Source organism: Rhyacophila brunnea, unplaced genomic scaffold (assembly GCF_057557595.1).
Source record: "Rhyacophila brunnea isolate RB1 unplaced genomic scaffold, BYU_Rbru_1.0 scaffold_1, whole genome shotgun sequence".
NCBI classification, from domain to species: Eukaryota; Metazoa; Arthropoda; class Insecta; order Trichoptera; family Rhyacophilidae; genus Rhyacophila; species Rhyacophila brunnea.
Window position 1 is genome coordinate 54,836,725 of NW_028232751.1, and position 23,808 is coordinate 54,860,532.

At 34.9% G+C, this 23,808-nt stretch overlaps 1 protein-coding gene across 1 annotated transcript in view; it reads right to left on the reverse strand.

Moving 5' to 3' along the window:
* LOC147079977 (tudor domain-containing 6-like) overlaps positions 1 to 20,720 on the reverse strand; it is a 30,307-nt gene extending 9,587 nt beyond the window's left edge. Inside the window, exons 1-7 of the mRNA XM_085946043.1 lie at positions 20,657 to 20,720; positions 12,051 to 12,168; positions 9,172 to 9,298; positions 5,758 to 5,884; positions 5,486 to 5,636; positions 2,877 to 3,011; positions 173 to 270 (exon numbers count right to left, since the gene is read on the reverse strand). Coding sequence (XP_085802169.1) covers positions 173 to 270; positions 2,877 to 3,011; positions 5,486 to 5,636; positions 5,758 to 5,884; positions 9,172 to 9,298; positions 12,051 to 12,140 — 728 coding nt within the window. The 5' untranslated portion in view covers positions 12,141 to 12,168; positions 20,657 to 20,720. The remainder of the gene's footprint in view (positions 1 to 172; positions 271 to 2,876; positions 3,012 to 5,485; positions 5,637 to 5,757; positions 5,885 to 9,171; positions 9,299 to 12,050; positions 12,169 to 20,656) is intronic.
* Positions 20,721 to 23,808: the final 3,088 nt, after the last annotated feature.

Consider the following 23,808-nt stretch of genomic DNA (forward strand, 5'->3'; position numbering starts at 1 on the left):
GACCGTTTAGTACACACCAAAATGAAAGCTCACAGCAAACTGCGCAACGGTGAAATGTTTTACGTACAATTTACATGTAACCAAGAAGTGAATGGCGAGTATTATGGACACCGCAAGGTAGAATGTCGATCATAATATAATGATTACTTACATAATATAATGATTTACTTACTAATTAGTAACGATAATTTTGCATGAAGAGCTGATATTCTTCATATATTCAATGGCCTTCTTTGACCATTCTCCATTGTCTTTTGGTAAAGGCTGGACCTGAAATGATTATTTTTTAATGAATAAATTAAATGCTTACATATCATCAACTCAGTTCTAATTTGACATATTATTATGGTGCATTTTTTTGTATGCTTACATACTGTATTCTGAAAGTTAAAAAAAGAACTAGGTATTTAGGCTACGTACTTTTTCCAACTTATATCTACCCAGTACAAATGAGAACTCTGCCATTATTGGTACTTAGTATTGATTTTATTATATATTATTTTATAACTTTCTTGATAATCTAAGTTGTTTGTTCTGCCAAGGTGCAATAATTGCTAATGATAATTGGGCAGGAAATAACTATGTTCAACCAAATCGTTTCGGATAATCGTATATTCCACCTGCGTGAGAACGAGTTTATGTGAACGTTATTTTATAAATTCTTGGTATAGGTAGGCACTTACTGTTTTTTCTAATACTATTTCTTTATTTTTTAAACACTATTTTAATACTATTTCTTGATGTTTGATATTCTGTGCTCGTATTGAAATGGAATTTGTAAAATTTTCTATAAGTACGTAAATAATTTTTTAATTTGAATCTATAAGGTACTTATGTGGATATGTTGTTTGTTATGACTAATTAATTACAAACTTATCTATCCCAAATGAGACAGTAATATAAGTTATAATCAGTGACGAGTGGTGGTAGAGGTATCATGCACTGGTTATAGTGGTAGATAAAGTAAGAATAAAGAATAATACAATTTTTGACGGTATACTTTGTTAAAACAAGATTATTTCGCCTGCGGCGCTGACAATCCTTACCAACCTGCCCAATATAGATCCACGTAAGAAGTTTAAAGTTTATTGTTGCATTTTTATATCAAAAGTACGTACGTACGTAAAGAAAGGATTAGCATAAGTACTTAGTTTTGGAAAATTATACAGCGTTCCTGTTCGTGAAATTTTCCATTTCGAGCACTGGTCATACTATCGCACGCCCAGCATCCGGTGAATATTGAAAATATTGAGTGATTTGACTTTTAAAAACCGTCAAACTTTCACTTTATATGGAATTTATAAATAAAAACTGGAAAAAAATAAACTCCATACAAAACTACAATGATTCCTGGTATTTATGAGGTTTTAGTGATTGATTTTTGAAACGATTAGACTTATTACGGATACAAGAATCTTAAGCTAGGGTTTCCTAAGAAAGCGGTGCCGTTATGTAGTGGTGGTTGACGTCACTAAAACGTTGTCTGTGCAAATCAGATAGCATTGGTTTCTCAGAGAGCATTGGTTGTGAGCATAATGTGAAATCATGGTGCCGCCATTTGAATGACGGCCGTCATAGCGGAACAAAGTTGTGGTGATACCGGATGAAGATCTCCCACAGGAAACCACCTCAAAGGGCGGACCGAACCATCATCTTTCCCATAACACCACAGCCTACGTCCACTCCTCGCGGTTCTCGCAACCCTCGGCCGAGCGGAGCCCGCCTCCTAAAAATTCGAATTCGTCCACGCTCCCGCCAAAACGCAGACTGCCGAAAACGGCCGCTCGCACCGCCACTAGAATCCGTCGGTAAAACAGAGAGCACGATGACGCCGCCTGACAGTTGGATGGCCGCGAAAAGACGCCAAACGAACAGCATCGACCGTTAAATCTCTCTCACATCGGACGCCGGACAGCGAGCATCGCCTCTGCTCGCCTCGGACGCGAAGCCAAGCCAGAATCTCCCGCCAAAAAGACCACATCGGCAGATCGCCAAGCCGTAAGCACTGACTCTCGCCTCGGATGCCAAGCATTAGCAGCCCAGCCCCCGACACCACATCTGCAGCCCGCCAAATCGCCATTACTTACCAACCCACCGCCGACGACAATACCCTGTATCAACGATAAAATACACCAGCCTCAACAGCATACAATGTGCGTTTCTCTCATTCCATCCCGCTTCTGGCCTGCTAGTGATACGGCCTTCACCATTCTCCTCGACGGAGAAAGGCCGTTATCAGTGAAACGTTTTTTCCCATGTAATAGTGACCATTTTAAAATAAAAAATGAATGTAAACAATGATGAAGAAATAATGATGCTTTATATAATTTGAATAGCAAACACTATATAGAAAAGCCATCGTTTATGTGATTCAGTACATAATCAAAAAATACTGGTCTTAAGAATTTTTCCTGTTGAAGTGCAGACGGCGACGCAATAAAATTTGAAATGCACCCTCTGTAGCACGATCTATAAATATCTCGTCCTCCTCCAAACGACAGTTTTCGTCATCTGATGACTCCTCATCTTCCAAATATAGTAATAATGTTATGTCTAGATCGACCATTCTCCACCGCAATACGCTCACTGACAGTTGTCCGTCTTTTTTAAGTTTACATCTTTGTTTATCGTTCTTACAGCCGTTTTCTTACATCTGCCGCAACACATCATGTTACGGCCGCCACATAACGGCACCGCTTTGTTAGGAAACCATTGCTTTACACAGTTGTAGATATTCGATAATAACATGATAAAAACAAAATGGGATTTATGTGTGAGTTTTACAAGATAGATCAGCGATATCCTGCTCCAATGATACTCCCTGAAAACGACGATATTCTTAAGTCGATTGTTACAGTAAAAAAAAGGATGATTACCAAATTCAATTGACAACGGTAGGCCTGAGGCGGCAGGGTGTAGTATATCTCTTTCAGCGGTTGAATATCTCCTAAGTGCAGCCTCACAGTGTATCCTGTATCTATGAGAAAGACTTCAATATGGGTATCGTCAAACTGAAAAATTTATAAAAGAACTAGTGACTTTTACATCCAATCACCCACCATTATTAAGAAACATTATTTTGGTTACAGAGACAATTCATTCGAAATCTAAATTTTCAAATTCTGTGTTGAACAGTCCGTGCAATGGACACCAGCTATCCGGCTGGAACCACGCTGAACTTCCAAGATATTGCACCTAGTTGATATGTGCATCAATGGTTTTGGTGCTAGAAAGTTTGCAGGTGTTTTACCAATTCAGTGAAAGTTTATAAAATTCAAATTTCGATTTAAGTGGATACAAATGCCGTCTTCTTGCTCGAGACGAATAAAATTCATTTTGTATTACGGAATAACGAATAATTCCATTTATTATTAACTTTTTTGTATCAAAAATAAATCTCAGGGTCTTAAATTTAGAAAAAAATTGAAATAAGTACGCCGAATTTAGAAATTTAAATTTCAATTTATGTATAATACATGCATGCAATATTAATATTGAATATTTCAATTTGTAACAAACCTTTTGTATCAAAAACAATTCTAAAATTGAAGCCTCACCACCGTAACCATATACATATTACGTTATATTTGGGCAGTTTCAAGTTGTGAATACAGTGAGGATCTTCGTAAAATTCCCTATGTTTGAGACAAATATTTTTTTTTCTATGGCAAGACTGTATATTTTAATTTAATATTTTTGTGCAGTTTCCCTGCATCGGTAATATATTATGGGGAATATATATTCACACAATTGAATAGACTGTTTTCACAAAGTGCTGACAACATTTAAAAAGATGTTCGTCACATGGGAAATGGATGATATTCAAAAATCAACTGCAACTCTCAAATGATCGATTCGCACTAAGGAAAAAGTAGTCTTCATGTATCAATATACTATTGTAACTAATTAACCGTAAACGAATACTAATAGGTTTAATGATTTTAAACAATATTTTGGCAAAACACAAGTATGTATTAGGTACCTACTTTCAGATTCAAATAATGCTATAAGTACCTATTTAAAAAGTGACGTTAAGGCCATACCTCAGTTGAGACACAATCTAAAAAGATCGTCGCTAGACGATGCGCGGATTGCGGGTGAAAATGAGGCATGTCAAACCAAATATAATTTGTCTTATAAATCCAACTTGTGTCCATTTAAGTAAATGGATAACGTTTTAAGTCATCTTTACACGATTTAAGAATTATTAAGGCCGTCGCCATCACGAAGCAAAATGACGTGTTTCCAGCTCTACATTCTCTCTCCGAATGGGAGCGAGTGCAAAATTTCGTCGCGCCTATGGTTGAAAATTATTTGCCATTTAACTGATGAATCACCTTAATTAAAACTTAGGTAATTGTGCAGCAGGTGCCGTCATGAGCTTTTATGATTCTTTTTTACGAAAACAGTTTATTCCATGTAGACAATTATAATAAATATATTCTTCTGTCGGCGCATAGGTTTTTCGATAATTGTTTAAAATTTGAAATGCTCATACATTTTGATGCATCATTATCACAAACTAAGATTATATTAGGTAATATTAGGTTGGTATAGGTTAGGGACGGTCGGGTAAGTTAGATTAGGTTTGGTTCAAAAAAGAAAGTTATAAAATCTCATGACGGCATCTGCGGCACATTTACCAAAACTTATATTGATGAACCGAAAAAGATATACCTAGGTGGTGTTATTTGGTTGTAGATTTACATGAAATAATATATGAACGATAGCAGCACGAATATATACCTATTTATATTACTGCGTTAAACATTAATTATATTGACACGTAAGCATCATTTTTGCGATTGCCTACTGATAAATTGTATTGCCGCCACAATTATTACTTTGACATTTGTGAGTTTCTATCTTTTCTTTGTGCGATATATTATTTATCGGTGAAAACAATTTTACCAATATGTGCAGTTGTCAAAATTGATTGAATCTATATTTACAATGAGTGATGTACGATTTTTGTTTTGTGAAACAAACTATTTTATGTGATTTCATCTATTTATTTGTGAAATCATTTAATGTAATATGTGAAAACTATTTTCCAAGAGTTAAAGTTATTTTTTTTGTGAATTTTGATTATTGCAATGTGCGATTAATTCCCACCCATATATTATTGTAAAATTAAAACGGCCGACGATATCGGTGCAATTGTCAGTTCCTTCCAGATGAACAAAGACCGACAACTCAAAATTCATATGGAAAATAGGAATTCAAATGTTAATAAAAACTTACTAAAAAAAAAAATTATTTAGCACATGACAATTGTTTTATTTGATTTTCTCAAAACATTAATATGTAACATAAATCATTACTGTGATTGTCAAAGATAAGAAAGAGTTCAAAATAGCAGAGATCGAATTAACAAACCTAGTTATATTTGCAATCTATCATTGATTTTTAAAATAAATACTTGAAATAAATTGAAATAAGAGGCAAGCATATTAAAAGAAGAAGATTAAAAATGAAGTCTCACCTTTAACATGTCCATCAGCTTTCCTCTCTGCCACAAGCCTGCATGATTACACGCAATGTATATCAAGTGGTTTGACGTTATCCTTTCCTTAGTGCAATATAGTATTCTGTTTGTGTAAGCATTATAATGCGTCGACATATCCAGTTGTAACCTGAAAATAAAACAATTTAATGTCATGTAGAGACCTTCTTATGTGGGAATTGTTCAGTGATGTCAATAATTTAATTAAAAAATTTAACTGCGATAATAAATGTCGTAAAATATATGCTTACGTTTGAAACTCTGAACATTCACGGGTCACGTAGAAATGAGAAGGACTTTTGACGTATTTAATGAATGCGATAATTTGTTTATGGAGGCCTAGCGAAGGCTGGTGGGGTATTTTACAGTCTGGTGTATCTGCAAACAGATAAAAGTATTTCACATGAGCGGGTACGACATGAAACTCTTGTACCTACAGAAAAATTTGCCAACGTTTTTATTTTGAGAGATAAATTATATGGTTACAATTGTTATAAAGTGAGCAAGTGGATTGTATAGCAGAGGGTAGGTTAACTGCATCCACATGGGAAAGGTATATGTGTGGGTGTGGATAATCGACGTGCAAGCATTGAATTGTGTCGTAAACAATTCGATAGTTTTGGAACAGCGTTCCATATTATATTGTAATATTGGGTTCACATTATTGTCCAAGGTTTATATATAAACTCATCTGCGCATCTATTCTATATACAAGACTGCTTTCGACCTTTACGGCAGCTATGTAGGGTAGGAAAAAATTCCCAGTTACCAAATAGTTAGAATTATAGAAAAATACGAAATATTTTTTATTTTCTCAATTTGTCAACACAATTGTTTGACATCATTGGTTTTCTAGTAAGAATATGTGAAAATCCAATAAACAATCAACAATTAAATATCTACAGCCCTGAAACATGTGAGTTGTTGTTTTTCCTTTGAGTGGAGTGCAGTTGTGCCTCTGATGACATACTGCTCTGTGTGTCGATGGCTTTTATATGAAAATAATGTTCAAGTGACATTTTTTACGCGAAAATTTCGAATTACCAGTGTTCTTACTGACGAGGTTTTAGTGTAATACTTGGATACTTTCCTACCCTAGATAGCGGCCGAAAGCAGCCTTGTGTATAGAATAGATGCGCTGGTGTAGTAAATTCCGAAACCCATAAGAAGTTGCATTAATAACCGGTAATGAAGAGTCCTCAAAAGTATGCACGTGATACAAGCGGTTCTCGACTTTCGACCGTTCTACTTTCGCACAATTCGCTATCTCATACATTTCGTTTTTGTTTATAATGCAAAAACTGTGCGCTCCCATGCAGTCGATCCTCTCTCTTCCGCTCCCCGTCACCGTCTCGAATACGTAAAAGTGTGGTATCAATCTCTTGACAAGTATATAAAGAAAACACCTGATTGTTCACTCAATCGATTGAACATTCAATATTCGAACACATTTTTAGGAACCAATTACGTGCGAAAGTCGAGGGCCGCTTGTATATTATATTGAGTGAGTTTTTTTGTTTTAATTCTAGGTTGAGACATTACTTATGTACAGACCTACAAACTTATCTGAAGAATGGGATGGGGGAGCCAATGTCAAAAACTACCCAATCAAGACTCATAACTGGACAAAATCTGACATTCGAATGAAATTTTAGTTCATAGTTCCATTTTTGGACATTCTACAGATAAGTTTGTAGGTCTGTATAGTCAAATTTTTTTACTAGGTGTCAGTGATGCCAACCGTACTATAGTTATAGTACAATACTATAATTTTGATTTGGCGAAAAATGTAAAATACTATAATTTTACACCAAATATGCCAAAATACTATAATTTTAAGGGATTCAAGATGAAAAATGTTCCTGTACTATATTTTTTTCAGAAATACTATAATTTTTACGTCTTTGTACTATAATCACCATAGAAAAAGATGGCAACACTGATACTTTCTCATTCATACTTATTTGTTTTAATTGGATTAAGAATATATTACACATATTGTTAGTATATCTTTATAAATTCATTAAGCCCTGTCTAAACCAAACTATAATATATAAACAAATATTATTCTATAATCTATAAACCATAAATTATCCAAAGTTCCACTTCGTGGATGTTGGCACAACCACTGACGAAAGTTTCATCGCAATCGGATGAATGGTATAGGGACCATACGAATAAAAGAAGATATAATGAGGAAGAAGAATTTTAACTACACATCCCCACTATTTTCGACATCGACCCCGTTGCGATCGATGCACTTGGTGAGTCGTGGCACAGGACCTTAATTCCCTTGTCGTAGAACTCCGCCGCAGCCGTCCTCAAAAATGTTTTCACCTCTTCCTCCACGTCATCGTAGATCTCGAAGCGTTTTCCGGCCAAATGTTGCTTCAGGTGAAGAAAAATATGGAAATAATTCGGCGCCAGGTCGGGTGTCTGAGCAGGATGACGGAGGACATCTCATTTGAATGAGTCCAAAAGGTTCAAAAAGACCTAACCGCTTTTCACACGATTTTGTTTGTGAGCTTCCATTAGCACTTTGGGTACCCAACGAGCACACCTTTACAAAACCCAAGTTTCCCCTCAAAATCGTTTGTATGGTAGACTTACTGACGTCTGAGATCAAAATTGCGAGCTCACGGACTGTCAGACGGCAATCTTCATGAACTTAATCATTGATTTTCTTCAACAGAACGTCATCAATTCCAGGACCTCCTTCCTCTCTCCTCCTCATCAGCAACACATCGTTCTACCAGTCAAAAACTCAGTATACCACTTCGTAACATTCCGCTGATTCATCACACTACCATAATTGGATGTGACGACGACGGATTTCAACAGGGTGGACTCCCTCTTGGGTGAGAAACCAAATGATTGAACGCAGGCGGCGGGATTCGACAGCAGAGCGTCCATCTCAAACGGACACAAAGGTCATACTATAGCAGCTACCGACCCTGCTCATCACTCGTTCTGGAGAGGGAAGTCTACGCTATACGGCAGTGCTACCATCTTTTGAGAACTAACATCCGCATCACCAAAAATGAATAAAGGTCTTGAATTCTTGGACAACCCTCGTATAAAGACGTAATAAAGCGACAGTTATCACGCATATGAGCATCAACAGGGAACAGTCTCTCTAAAATTGTATAGTGAGTGATGAAATTGAACACCATTTTATAGTATAGATTTCCATTCAATTCAAATTTATATATTTTAAATATAGTAAATATTACAAATTATAAATTCAAGAAATTCAAAACATGACATGAAAAAGCAAAGAAAATACATGAAAATAATCGCCGAATACAGTTATTACGATCTCAATCAGCATTTCCAATATCGGTTTAATTCTGCACTTTGGAAGAACAAGCAACTGATGCTCTTATTTCCAAGATATATAGTTAAGCATACCTACGAGAAAGACGGATAGTATTTATACAGCCTCAAGTAAAGGAGTCTCAAAAATTTCCTTTGAACCTTCTCTAACACAAGACCGTACCTCAACTGATGCAGGGCCCAAACAATAGACCAGCAAAGTCTTTAGTCAGTAAAAATTAATAAAACCGTAATTCCCATCCCGAAACGTGCTTACATAATACTCCCTAACATCATGAACACAGATAACTTTATTAAATATTGTTTTTTTTTAATTCGTTTGGTGTTACCTAACATATCTATGCAGATATTTAACTCGATGACTGGATACGTTAACCTGTCAAGTACTTGGAGCAACTCCATTCTTGTCTTGGGAGCATCTCCATTTAGATTTATTGAGTCAACCAACTTATCGGCCTGAAAAAAAAATTTAACAAAATTAATAATTCCGACTAAACTCAGAAATATAAAAAACATCTATAAAAAAATCATAGAAAATGTTTAAATGTTTGGGCCAAAAATGAATTTGAAATAACCCTCAGATGTATATGTATGGAATATCTGCTTGGATAGTTTGAGCCAGTAGCTTATTCAGTAAATGTGATCTTCCGTATTGCAATGAATGTAGGTTCATATCCCATTTGATTCCTTTTTTCGAGTTATTCCAAATTACGTATGTTCAATATTTAGTTATACTTCTTCAGGCGCATTTGGGAAAACAGATCAGTGTATTTTTGGCGTGTGACGCACGCAAATTTAACGCATTAATTTGGCGTGGAATGTGGGACGGAAGTTTTGCCTGCGATGCAACATAATTAATTTTGTGCTGCAACGTTCGGGTGTTCCAAATAATGTTGCAACTTTTCTTATGATTATTCATTAAGATTTGAGGATAAGATTTTAAACAGTTGATGACTGCATAAAGTATTTTTATTACATAAAATAGTATTCTTTTAAACCTCTCGCTCTAATGTTTTAGAATATAGTCATATTTCAGTACATCCATATGCAGTGGTGTTAAGATTTTTTAGGTTTATTAATTTTTAAATGCATTTGCAAAAGCATTAGTAAAATTAATATTAACATTATAATATAGTGACATATTTACGATAGAAAATTATATTTTATAATCTTTGTGATCTCAAATTTGACAAGAAATGAATGAAAATGGGAAAATGGAATGAAAAATCAAAAAATGGGCACGATTAACACATTTGAAGATAATTCTAAAGACACTGATTATAAGCTATGTCTTTGACCATTCAAATGTGATAAACATCCTACGAATAATGATTGCTTTATAATAATTATTGACCTAAAAATAAGGTAGTGTTTTTTTGAAATACGCCATTTCTTTTGTCATTCCCCAGTGGTTAAGCTACAATATACGGCCGTAGCCATAAACTGACAAACTAAAATTGAAGTAAGGAGTAAGATCATGTTAACGCGCGTGTTTGAACATATACCTAACCGGAAAAAAATATTTTTTTTTAAAAACGGTACATGTTTAAACACGCGCGTTACCATGATCTTACTCCCTACTTCATTTATCGTTTGTCAATGTATAGCTACGGCCGTATGTTGTAGCTTAGAAAATCTTGAATAATTTAAAATATGAATTTTTGATTCACAAAAGAGGTTAATAGAGGTGTGCATGTACGCCTCAATGCTACAATTTATTGACATAGTGCTGGATATTTTAACATTTATTAACTCCACCCAATCTTAATATGTCGATTTGTACATTTTAATTTTGCTAATATTTGTGGCTATTACATCTTGTGTTTGAAACACAAAAACGCGGTTTATTACAAATATTTGATATCTCAATATATAATTAACGGGTGACTCATACGGAAAAGTTCACATGGAATCAAGATTCAGTCTCCGCCTTTGGGGCGAATTTCCATCCCAGGGCCCCAGTGGGACGTGCAAATTCAATCTGTACCATAAAGTAAAGGCAGTCCTCGACTTTTGTACATTCTACTTTCGTACATTTATTAAAAATTTTGATTTTTGTCGATAATCTTGAATAATACCCCATTTACACGTGCATGGATTTACTGCTGACGTAAACACGTATTATCGTACAAGTTGCTAGATCGCATGCATGTATCAAAAAAGTTCTGAAGCTTTTGAATTTTCAAGTAATAATTGGTACTTGCATGGCGGTGAGCATGCGCAGTAAAACGATAGTGGCGGACCTGCCAAAAAAAATATGAACTACACCGCACAGAATATTTTGACGTCTATCGATTATTTACAAACTTGTCCGAACCTGTCCTGAATCTGTCAAATAGCACCATTCGATGACAACATAGCAAGTATGAGATAGGAGAGACAGCCAGTCTAAACAGTTATTTTCACGATAGTTTAAAATACACACTATTGGTGCAAGTAAATCTATTAGGATGCGTACCGATGCGTTGTAAATTTATAAACATGAAAAAGAAACGAAGAAAGTGTTGATATTGACAAAAACAGATTAGGGACTCATAGATTTCCTACGACGAAGACAAAGATGGAGATAATTAGGCGTTCTATAAGGTGAATCTTTTGCTTCAATCGAGTACGACTCGAGCCGATCGACAATATGATCAATGTTGAAAAACAAGATTATAAAAAGTATATATTCAAAGACATGGAATTTCAATCAAGTAAAGGCTGGTTCGACAAATTTAAACTGAGTAATTCTTTACATAATTTTAAATTTACTGGAGAACCTGCCAGTACAGATAGAGATGCTGCAAATGAATTTATTTCCTCATTGTCAAAATCATTTTAAAATACACTTTTTGAACTTTTTTTATTGCGCTACTTTCGAACATTGAACATTCGCACACATTTTCAAGAACCAATTTTGTACAGAAGTCAAGGATATCCTGTAGGTGGTTTGTAGTGATTGTTTGAGTGTTATCTAAATATTGAATTGTCGATATATATCGGCAATTGGAAATGGGCGTCTCACATGAAAAAGTTGAACTTTCCATGAAGTTAAAGTTCTATTCAGAGTTCAATATCTCCATCTTCAGCGAATTTGCCTCCCACCGGGACAACACCCAGACACTCACACTGTTTACTAGTCATGGTGAGTGTAAATTCAATGTGAACTTTGCGAGTTTGCTAGGATTGTCTAGTAATAATAAATTAAAAACAAAATTAATCTTACGTTTTCCAAAAGCAACGCCAGCGAAGCTTTTGCTCTGTCGCATGTTGTTTTGAGTTTTCCAATCCTGTCATTAAAATGCCGGAGAGACATTTTGATTTTGTCTTATCTGAGCTATTTCCTGAAAAATAATATAGGTATAACAATTTGAATTATATAAGCATTTTTTTCACATTTCATTCTGGAAACCGATCACTAAGAACCGTTTCACACGAGACACAGGTGTAAAGACATCAGTGTCTCGAAACGCTGCATATATAAAGGCGCCCATTCATTTATGTGTAAATGCAGCATCTTGAGACAGGTGTCTCGTGTGAAACAGCTCTAAGAACGGATTGCTGAAAGCAGGGGCGGCTCTACCTTGAGGGTTTGTAGGGACCATCCCCACATCGTTATCATGTCAAAAATACTCGACCGATATTTTTATTATTGTCGTAATATATCTACTTAGGAATTACTTGATTAAATAAACTATTTCATTTATTTTAATTTATATTATTTCTAAGCCCGTCTCAATTTTATAGAGATATTTATTATTATTATACAAATAAATAAAGCAATTATTGTAAATTATGTAATGACATAACGATTATTACGCGGTATTAAAATGATTAATTAAATTAAATACACCCTATCACGGTGACACCTATGTAGAAATTAAGAAAGCTATAGTGTCTATTTTTGGCTGACTCAGTCCCATCCCGTCGCTGGGGTAAAAATCTCATTCTACAAATGATGTGAATGCATTAGCGTTAATATACGCATACTGGGGAGCGAATCAAATGACCCCTAGGTGAGTAAAAATGTCGTTGTTCAAAACTGATAATGGTAAGTCTATAATAATTATTTTTATAATTTCAGTTTATTTTTAACCATGCTTTTTAGATGTGATTAAGTAACGACCTATGTATTCATATTATTATTACTCATTTCCTCATTAATAAAATCATATTATCATTAGTAGCTAGGTACAGTGGCGCACCCAGGGGGGGGCCAGGGGGCCTTGGCCCCCCCCAAAATATGAAAATCATCAGAATGATTTTACACATTGAAGCCAAGCCAACCTTGGGCTTAGACAAACAACACGGCAAAAAATGTTTTGTAATCCTCCAGCACCCTTTTTAGTAAAATTTCTTAGATTTTAATTTCTAACACAAAAATTTCGAAACACTAATGTCAAGTTTTTTTAGAAACCCGTTCCCTAATGAAATTCTCGGTGTCCACCCGAATTCCGGAGTGGTATAGGTCATGGCTGGGGAGGGTTGACAGGGCTCTAACCTGGGCTGTGGGGGGCCTGGCGTGTCGGGCTGACCAGATAAGTGAGATAAACACACATCATAAATTAGCTTTAATAGTAAAAAAAGTCGCCTGCGGCGCTATTATACTTCATATAGTAAGTCAGGTTCGTATGTTGTTGATTTAAATTTAAGCACGATTCCAGGTTCTCATCAATAAATCGATTTCTTAATTTACTCTTGATTTCCTCTCTTGGAAATCTTTTTACTAACCACAAAACTTGCAATATTAACATTGTTGACAGATTTTATTCAGTACCTAATTAAATACAGAACTTTATTTTTATTGACTCTTCTCCTCAGCTGCTTTTCCTCGCATCATCGACAGAATATTTAGCGCAAAATTATGAGTTTTTAGTTGTATCTTTCTAAATTTCAATGCGCCAATTTTTCCCGACACATAAATACAGGTCGGTAAGCCATTTAAATTTTGAATAAACGCAAAGTCTCGGTCTATTCAACATTACATTTATGGTTATCCTCTTCCATTTTCTTTGTGTAGCCATGTCAAATATGGCAGAGAGCATCTGTGGCAGAGGCGCACTCAAGGGGCCAAAGAGCCGCAGTTTGCCGACCACTGCCCTAGCCTGAGGGCCCGTTTCAGGATGTGGGGGCCATGGTGTAGGTACACCGAGTGCAATAGACAAAAGACCGATAAACGAGATATTAGGCTGTGTTGTATTGAGTAGGTTGTGTATAATTTAAATGCAATAATACTTTTTTGTCCATTTTCGATTAATATGTTGGAACCTCAATATTGAAAAACCAAAAATCTACGATAAACATTCGGCAAAAATAACGACTACACCCACTACGGTGGTGGTGTAAATCAAAAGAACATTTTTTTCGGTGGAATTCGGCATAAATATTGTAGCTCTCTAGACCAGTGTTCCCCAAACTTTCGACATCTGTGTACCCCTTCTATAATTTTCGTAACACTGAGTACTCCTCGTCAAAGAAAAATGCATATAAGTACTTTAATAACAATCAAAATATATTTATATATTCCTTTTGTAGTACATAAACAAAATAATAATAAACGAAAAATAAAATTCATTCATAATAAAATACAAATAAAAGTTATATTATAAAAAATAACATTCATTGGTTATTAATTTTAACCTGAGGTGCGGTTCCACACCCAAAAGACTGTTCCTTTTTTTACGTAATGTCTACAAATGCTGAAAAAGCTACTTCACATAGATATGAAGTTAGAAAAGGCAAGATGTATTTAAGGAATGTCTCTGTTAAAACTGGATACACATGTTGCATTTGCAACCTAAATGATGATTAAGTACACTCCTTATATTTATTTTGCAAGAATCCGTCTGAAGCTAATAATTCCAACAATTGCTCTTCTTCCGCATGCAATAAACCTTCTAGCATGGATATTGTATTAACGCTTGTTGCACCAGGCATAGCCATAACCCGGTGCAGCGCATACCCCCACCAAACTCTTCCCGTACCCCAGGTGGTACGCGTACCACACTTTGGGAAACACTGCTCTAGACCAAGCGGGTAGCACAGCCAATATTGTTTAAGTAATCTTTTAGCATACTAGGTACACATGTCCAGCATGGTCACTGTTCACATCCAATTCGCCAGTCGCTGATGACACGCTCAACGGTTACCGCCACTATGCCTCCAATTTAATAAAAACCAGGAGAAACTGTACAAATATATAGCCGTGTATTGTGAAAATATGTAAAAATATTTATATGAAGAAGAAAAAGAGCCTATGGGACTAACTTACATTCTCCTCCTTGGCCCCCCCCCCCCCCCCCCCCAATAATAAATCCTGGGAGCGCCACTGCTAGGTACATAATGTATAATATGAGAAAGTAGATAGGTAGGTATGTATATTTAATTAACAGCTAAACCCCACTACCTAGAAAGTCGTAGAACCGCCACTGGCTGAAAGATAGGACCAATAAGAAAAAATATAAACAAACAATTTGGATGGTGTTATCGTTCATCCACATTTCGCCCCGTACTACTTAACCTACCCACAACATAGCTTTGTCACTTTGCAAATATGAATGTCATTGTCACTTTTTGTATTACTTATAGATGCTCTCATCGTGAACGAGAGGTATAACATTCGTTTCGGCAAGTGACATACTGTAAAAATTTTACTATAGTGGGTTTTACAGTATTTGATTACCTACAGTGCATTTTGATAGAGTGGTCACTGGTCAGAAAATTAATGCACATGCCGTTTGCTTTTTGTGAGCTTTGCACCTTATACCTCGGTAACCCTCTCGTTAATTACGGAGGATACGATTTGGACATACAGTCGAACTCGGTTATTACAATCATGGATATAGCGAGATCTCGGATGTAACGAGGAAACATTCATAGACATTTTAGTTTATGATTTTCTCCATACATTTATTCACTTTTATAATGAGCTTCGTATCGGGTATACCGAGCTAAAATATCGTCAAAAATTTTCTTAAAACTGTTAATGTATCAATCGTTTAAAAACATTTCGACCCTAAGCAATAAAATCCGACCAGACAGGATGCCGCCGGTATCGGATTACGTTTATGACACCAGTTAAGTGTCTAATTACCTACCTAATTGATGTTTTCGCTGACAATATTGAAAAAGTATCCACACATATGGTTCAAATTGAATGTAAAAATCCAAGGTTTGTGAAGCCAGTTTATGAATGCCATGCTTGTTCGGGGAAAAATTCTAATTGTGTATTTTTGTTTGAATTGTGACTTTTTGTGTTATGTGACCGCTCATTTAAAAATACCTATTCTCTGATATATCAAGTGACGCTTATAATGAACAAATTGAGTCGGTCCCATTTTCCTCGTAATAACCATGTTCGACTGTATTATGAAACTGAAAAAAACAAATAAATTTTGATTGGTAAATTGATTGATATGTAAAATTTCTCGATAATTGTCAAATAATCTAAATGTATGGGCGTGATTCCACTCATTATGTTTCGTGGCACATGTCAAAATAAGTACGAAACAAAAATATATTATTAAAAATCAATCGCGATAAAACAAATTCACACTTGCCGGGGTCGCTGGTTAAAGTATGTATTGCGTTCGCTTTGTTACCAGCGTTTAGATTGACTTTCAAGTTAAATTGGTAGGTAAATCAAATTTCTCTCTAAAACCCCTTTGATTTGTGTATCATTACTTTGCCATTGAGATTCAAAAATTTCAGGTGTGTATAGGCCTCTTTATGTGTAAAGTCCTCAATTGTTTGTATATCAAATTTACACTTATCATTTCCACAAATTCCATCTGGACATCGCAGAAATAATAATTACTTGTTTGAGTGGAAGGATGGGCTGATTTGTCCCCTGCACAAGAAAGGAGACCAACTAGAATGTAGTAACTACAGAGGAGTGACACTCCTTAACTCTACATATAAACTGTTGTCGATTCTGATATTCCAGCGGCTGGAACCCATTGTAGAAGGAATACTCGGGCACTACCAAGGAGGCTTTCGACGAGGGAGATCATGTGTAACTCAAATATTCACTCTAAGGCAGATTCTAGAAAAGACCACTGAATTCAATATTAACACGTATCACCTGTTCATCGATTTTTAGGCAGCTTATGATAGCATTAATCGATACCGGCTATACGAAGCAATGCGAGAATTTGAAATTCCGACGAAAATAATTAAACTTGTAGAGATGACAATGACACCAGTACAATGCCGGGAAAAGCTTCAAGCGGAAATATCTGAGCCATTTGTATCGCTGAATGGCCTAAGGCAAGGTGACACTCTGGCATGCCTTCTTGTCAATATTGCGCTAGAAAAGGCGATACGGGATGCAAAGATTGATGCCCATGGCAGCGGCACGATATTTACTAAGCCTGTGCAGCTGCTGGCGTATGCCGATGATATCGACATCATTGCCATATCAGAATTGGCGCTGAAAAAGGCATTTACAGCACTAGAAGCCTCTGCCAAAAGCATGGGTTTACAAATAAACGAGGCAAAAACTAAATACATGCCTGTCTATGTCACACCACGAGAAGTCGCACCAAAGTTAGATATTAGTGCATACAAGTTTGATACGGTCGACAGTTTCATATACCTTGGATCTCTTGTAACTCGACATAATGATATTACAGAAGAAATCAACAAGAGAATCATGTCTGCGAATAAATGCTACTTTGGTCTGTTAAGACATTTTAAGTCCCGCTTACTATCTCGTCGAACTAAAAGCACTCTTTACAAGACACTTGTAAAGCCAGTGCTCACCTACGCATCGGAAACCTGGACATTAACTCTGCGAAATGAACGAGCCCTGAACATCTTTGAAAGAAAAATTCTCCGCCGTAGATATATATGGATCGATCAGGGTTGGCAACAATTGGAGAAGAAGATATAATGCTGAGCTCTACGGGCTGTACGAAGATTGCAGCGCAGTTCAATCAATTAAGATTGGGAGATTGCGATGGCTAGGTCATGTGCACCGTATGAATGACAATGAACCGGCAAAGAGAGTGATGTCCAGCAATCCAATAGGACGTAGAAGAAGAGGGAGGCCAAAGATTCGCTGGTTAGATGAAGCTGCCAGTGACTGCCGTATTCTGGGGGTACCAAATTGGAAAGCGGCCACACTGGATAGGGACAGGTGGAGAGAGCTGTTGGAGGAGGCCAGGACCCACACCTGATTGTCGCGCCCCTGATGATGATGATGATGTTTGAGTGACAAAACCAACAAAATATAAACTAACAAGAATACATTCTGTGAGAAAATTATATGAGGCGTCTAATTCCAAAAAACGATAAGTCCACATTCGGTCAAAGTCGAGAAAAAAATATGCACGTATTCTTTCTATAATTTTACACAATATGTATTGATCTATAAATTCCAAAACGCGACATAACCCTACAAAAAAAAATATTTTAAGTCTCGATTTATTACAAAAAGCGCCAAGTCCCTGTTTCATATTATTTAAAGCTTGGTTGATTTCCCTTGTGTTTAAGTCAACCAATAAGGGATCGTTCAATATTGTAAAGGGCGTCTCCCATGCTGTAGCATCTGGTAAACTCATGATACTGCCACGGAAATATGTGCCTTATGCGGAGTAAATTAAAAAGTGGGGTCCAAATAGCGCTACGTCCAATTTTATTCTGCCTATATTTATTACATTTAAGAGTTTATCGTCTGAAACTAATAATTTCGACATAGAATTCAACGGAAAAAATAATCTCACGTTAAAACAAATAATTGAAGCTTGAAACATAAAAACGTTGTTTCCCGAAAATATTGAATTGTGGACTTGTCGCTTTTTCTAATGCCTCATATATTGAAATTGACTATTTTCAACTAATTTCATTTTTAATTAATGCCAGTGTGTTCTACAGTGTAATATAAGGCACACATTTCGGAGAATTAACTAGAAACAGTATTGACAAGTCAAAATTTGAAATTTCAGTAGAATGTGGAAAAATTTTCAATAGATTCGACAAAACATCAGTAGATTTCTGTTTCTCAATTTTAGACCAGGCCGTAGATTAGAAAGATAACCTGCGGGCGCGTGTTGCTAAAATTGATATTTTTTGTGTTAAACATAAAGTCAGTGGTCAATATTTTTAGTTAATTAAGTAGAAAAGATGGTTCTGTGTGTTGTATTAAAATGTGGTGGTCATACTGATAAGCAAGAAGATGGTATTACGTTTCATAGGTAAGTTGATACATGTTCGTGATTATTTATTTGTATATTATTATATATTTTAATATCAGTGACCTAGTGTTTCTTTAAAATAACTTAAATTATGGATATCTTTACTTAATTGTTGCATTTTGACCGCTTAAAAATACTATATGACGTAAAAAAAATAGAAAATCATATTTTAATTGCGACCGTGTAGTGCGAGCACTTTGGATGAGCACTAGCGAAACGGTCTATGGTCTCAAGCATTTGTGTACAAATGCGTTCGCTCGCCCACAAACCAAACGCACGGCACGCAGCTACATTTAGCAATACAATGGGTGGCGTCTAGATGTATCTATAGTCTAAGTAACAATGTAACCTATGTACCAAATATGTGACAGATTCATATTTTCTTTACAATAATTGTAAGTTTTCTTTGACTCAAAAATCTTTTTAACGTTTTCAGATACATATTTATAAATTAATACAGTTGAAATTGTAAATTATCAAAAAAAAATTCTCGAATTGCAAGCTTCGTATTTTTCAGCTAGGTTCTATGTTGGCATAGACTATATAGCAGGGTTTCCTAAACTTTTTTGCAATGGAACACTTAGCGAACCTGGAAATTTTAACGGAACACTCAGTTTATTTTGTAGTCTATTTATTAGCGCAGCTAACCATTCTGCCAATTTTGGCAACTGTCGTTAAACTGACAAGACATGTCAGCCGGTCAGTTAAAAACAATATACCACATCTTTTTCATGCGCACGGTGTGAGAAAAGATGGTCCTCCGTCTGTACCTAGACCATGGCCCCCACATCCCGAAGCGGGCCCCCAGGCTAGGACCTTGGCGGGCCCTCTAACGTTAAAGGCAATGTAACGATCTACAGTTGCATATTCCAAATGGCGTTCGAGGTAAAATTGAGGGTGTTTTTGGCGATTTTTAATACACCCGGGTACTTTTATGTTGATATGCACAATTATGGGCATGTCAAATATCGACAATAATAAAAAATTGAAAGTATGGCAAAACCACATATTATTAAATGTTAGTATGCTTGAAGTGAAACAACGCCGCAGGCGACATTTTTTTACTATTAATGCATGTTTGTGATGTGTGTTTATCTCACTTGGCTGATCGATCTCTCACGCAAAGCCCGTAAAAGCCCAGGCCCTCAGGCTAGAGGCCTGTCAGCTACGCCATGACCTATCTAGATACTCGATATCATAAACATCAGTGGAGATTCACACTCATGATCATCACTCGCCTTTCAATATGAAGTAAATTCTTTAATTATTTTAGTTATACTTAGTGTAGTTCTACTTAGTAGAAGATCTTTAAATGTGTTGCAGTGTATAAAACCTTTCCAAATGGTCGCGGAACACATATTCAGGTTCGGCGGAACACTGGTGTTCCGCGGTACATAGTTTGGAAAACCCTGCCATATAATTTGATCCCCCTCAATGCGTATTCTGCATTTAACCTAACCTCAATAATAATGTAACGCAGTCAATCTGTGTAGGTATCTAAAACTTTTATGATGGTTTTTCTTTGGAACTGAATATGTTCACCTAATTTATTTCATCATCAATTGATTACTGTACTGAAAAAAACTCGACAATATATGTAATAATTGTAAATAATAAAATATAAATAGTTACTCACCGGTTTTGTCTTTGGTTATCATCAGATTGTAAATATGTCACAACACTACCTTCCATCTGAAAACCTCAAACACACTAATTGACTTCTAATCTCTCATGATGGGAGAAAATGTAATACTTCCGGTGTCAAAAATGATCCTTTTTTTTATAAAAACAACAGTTAACCTAAAATAAATTTATTCTAAAAAATATTAAATTAAATCTAATTAAAACAATGCATAGATTTTATTTAATGTTATTATTATTGTACATTATAGTTTTTTAGTTGATGTCAATAATTAGGTTGGTACAACTTTTTTACATATTTCAGAGGGGTAACCAAGCGTTGATATCCAAATTGTTAATAATGTCACTTTTTATACTTGACACATGATATTTATTCTAAAACACTTCATTATGTTTACTAATGTTTTATTACTAACCCTTAATACCGATCTACTCAATATTTTGTTTCATTCATCTCTCAAAAGAATGCTTTCTTATATATATATAAGTATATATACTTATATGTATCAGTTGACAATGTGGACACGCTAAGTGGAGGAATATTTTCTTCTAAAACCTTGAGTAGTGGGTTCGAATCCTGCGCCTCGAAAATTCAAATGTCGTTTTTTCAATACGTGTTTAATTACTTAATTTCTTTTAAAATTAATTAACAATTAATAACAGTTTCTTATTAAAAATATCTCTTTCCAAACTTAATTTGGAGGTGGTTAATTACTAAGGTGAGATTGAATTTGATCATACACCCGCAAACACATTTTGTAGGTAGGTACATTTGTATTATGGTATTGTTACAATCGCTTTCCGGAGTTTGTTATTTTGTCAATCAATCTGGTTGTCTCAATCTATGACTAAATATTTATTATACTAAATTATAATTATTTTTTAATAAATTCTCTCATTCAGTCCTTCTTGTTAGTTCTTAAATAAAGGGTTAAGACTGAGCTGAACAGGACAAGGTCATTCATAGTTCATTCAGAGAGTAATCTCAGCGTTGAAAGGACGTCATTTTAATTCAGTCTAACCTCAAAAATCTCTAACCATCGGGGATTTATTTTAAGAAACGCAATAATTATTAATTACAATTCTCGGTCGAATGAATAAACATTATCATTATTATTATTATTGCCTTCAAACATAACATGTATGCGACGTAACCTGATGCCTGCCGAAATATAATACAGGGCTGTCAAAATAATATTAATCTAATGGTACGTTTTAAAGAGTTACAAATTGAAAGTTAAAAATAACTTACTGTAAAGATGGAATAATTACATGCTTCCAAGCGTCAAACGGCATACAACATTCATCTAAAATAATTATGAAAAGACTAGCTGATTATGTTACGAGTATGTTATTTTTGTATTGTTCTTATTTTTTTGCTTATCAAAATATTTCACATATTATCTGACGATGTGTATTTTGGATATATCGTAATATGTATCTTGTCTCATTAAAATTGCTATTATAACATAAGAAAATCTGTAAATCATTAAAATGTTAATTTCGTTATAGTTTTTAATTAAACCGGTGCAATTACATATTAGATTTAAACACTGTTGTACTATGTGACTTTTATAATATCAGATAAAACTGTAGGATGTCGGCAGAAGAGTAAACAAAACCCAGCTCATGGGATAACCGAATGCTAAGCAACTGTATATATTATATTTTTCCGCCAAATTGCACACAATTAAAAACAATTTATCATAAAAACAAGTAAGACGTCTTCGACAGCCCTGGGTGATTCGATACTGTCTGCACCTTTTGTCTTGTTCTCAGCGATCCGCTAGCTTTGAATAAAAAATATAATCTGTAGGTGACCACGTTAATAATCATTTTTTATAAGTATAAATTATTTCTTGCATTGGCTTTACTTACCAACAAAATACAATAATTATTGTACCTACCAACTGAAAGTAAAGTTACGTTACTTGTTAGTAAAAGTGTCAGACTAAATTAATTAAACTAATCGGGTAAGTAATAAAAAGTCATTAATTGAGTTAGCATTTACTTGGTAGAATTCCATTTTAAAAGAAATGAAAATATAACTAATTATATTTTCATTTCTGTTAATAAAAAGTCACTTTCTTTTTATAATAAACAGACATCACTATATTCCACTTCTTTTTTAAATATGCATTAGAATTAAACAATATGTACCTATTTTTTTTAATAATTATGTAATAAGTCTTACACATTCAAAATAAATACTATTCATTAACAATGTTTTTTGGATAGCACATGAAATAAAAATGTAGGTAGATATGTATTTCAACATCCTTCGTATGTTTAGCTCTCGGACAATTTCAGGTTAAAACGTTATTAATATATTATTATTAAGTTTATATTGTGGCTATCCATCATATTGGTTCCAATATAGTGTTATGATTTAAATTTAATTAAGAGATCATTATTTACTTTAGACCAAAGCATTGTCGGCGACCTTTGAATATTACCAGTAGAGCAACAATTCCAGACCACATGTAAAAAAATCATATTTTCAATTCTCAAGGGCAATTCCTTAGAGCGTCCCTTTAACAAACAATCCAAGGAAGCCTTAGAAGGTGAATCGGTGGGTATTATGGTTAATGGCAAACATATTAACAATATACGATATGCCGATGATACTGTACTGATTGCTGATAGTTTAAAGAGTTTACATCAACTGGTAGAAAAGGTTAATGACGTCAGTAATTCTTATGGTTTAAAAATGAACCTCAAGAAAACAAAATTATTACTAGTATCAAAAACAGCGACACCAGACACCAACACAAATTTTGTCATCAACAGCGAACCGAATTATACTGCTTGTAATTATTGTGAAATCATGACACAGAATAGAAAACAATATACGTAATACAGATAATAAATAATAAATATCTTTAATGTGTATATAATATAATAATATCGAATGATACGACGTATTAAATTGATTGTAATATTATGTCTGTCTGAAGACATCGCATGGTCACCCTTCAATAAAATTGCATTCGCGTCGTTATAACGGAATTTTTGGCGTCTCACCGAGGTCAAAGTTGGGTCGAGACGCAATGACACAACGCAGGTACCATTTTTTTTTAAATCGCAACGGACAAAAACATAACAATAATAATAATTCAAAAATCGAACACTGAAGACATGATTTTC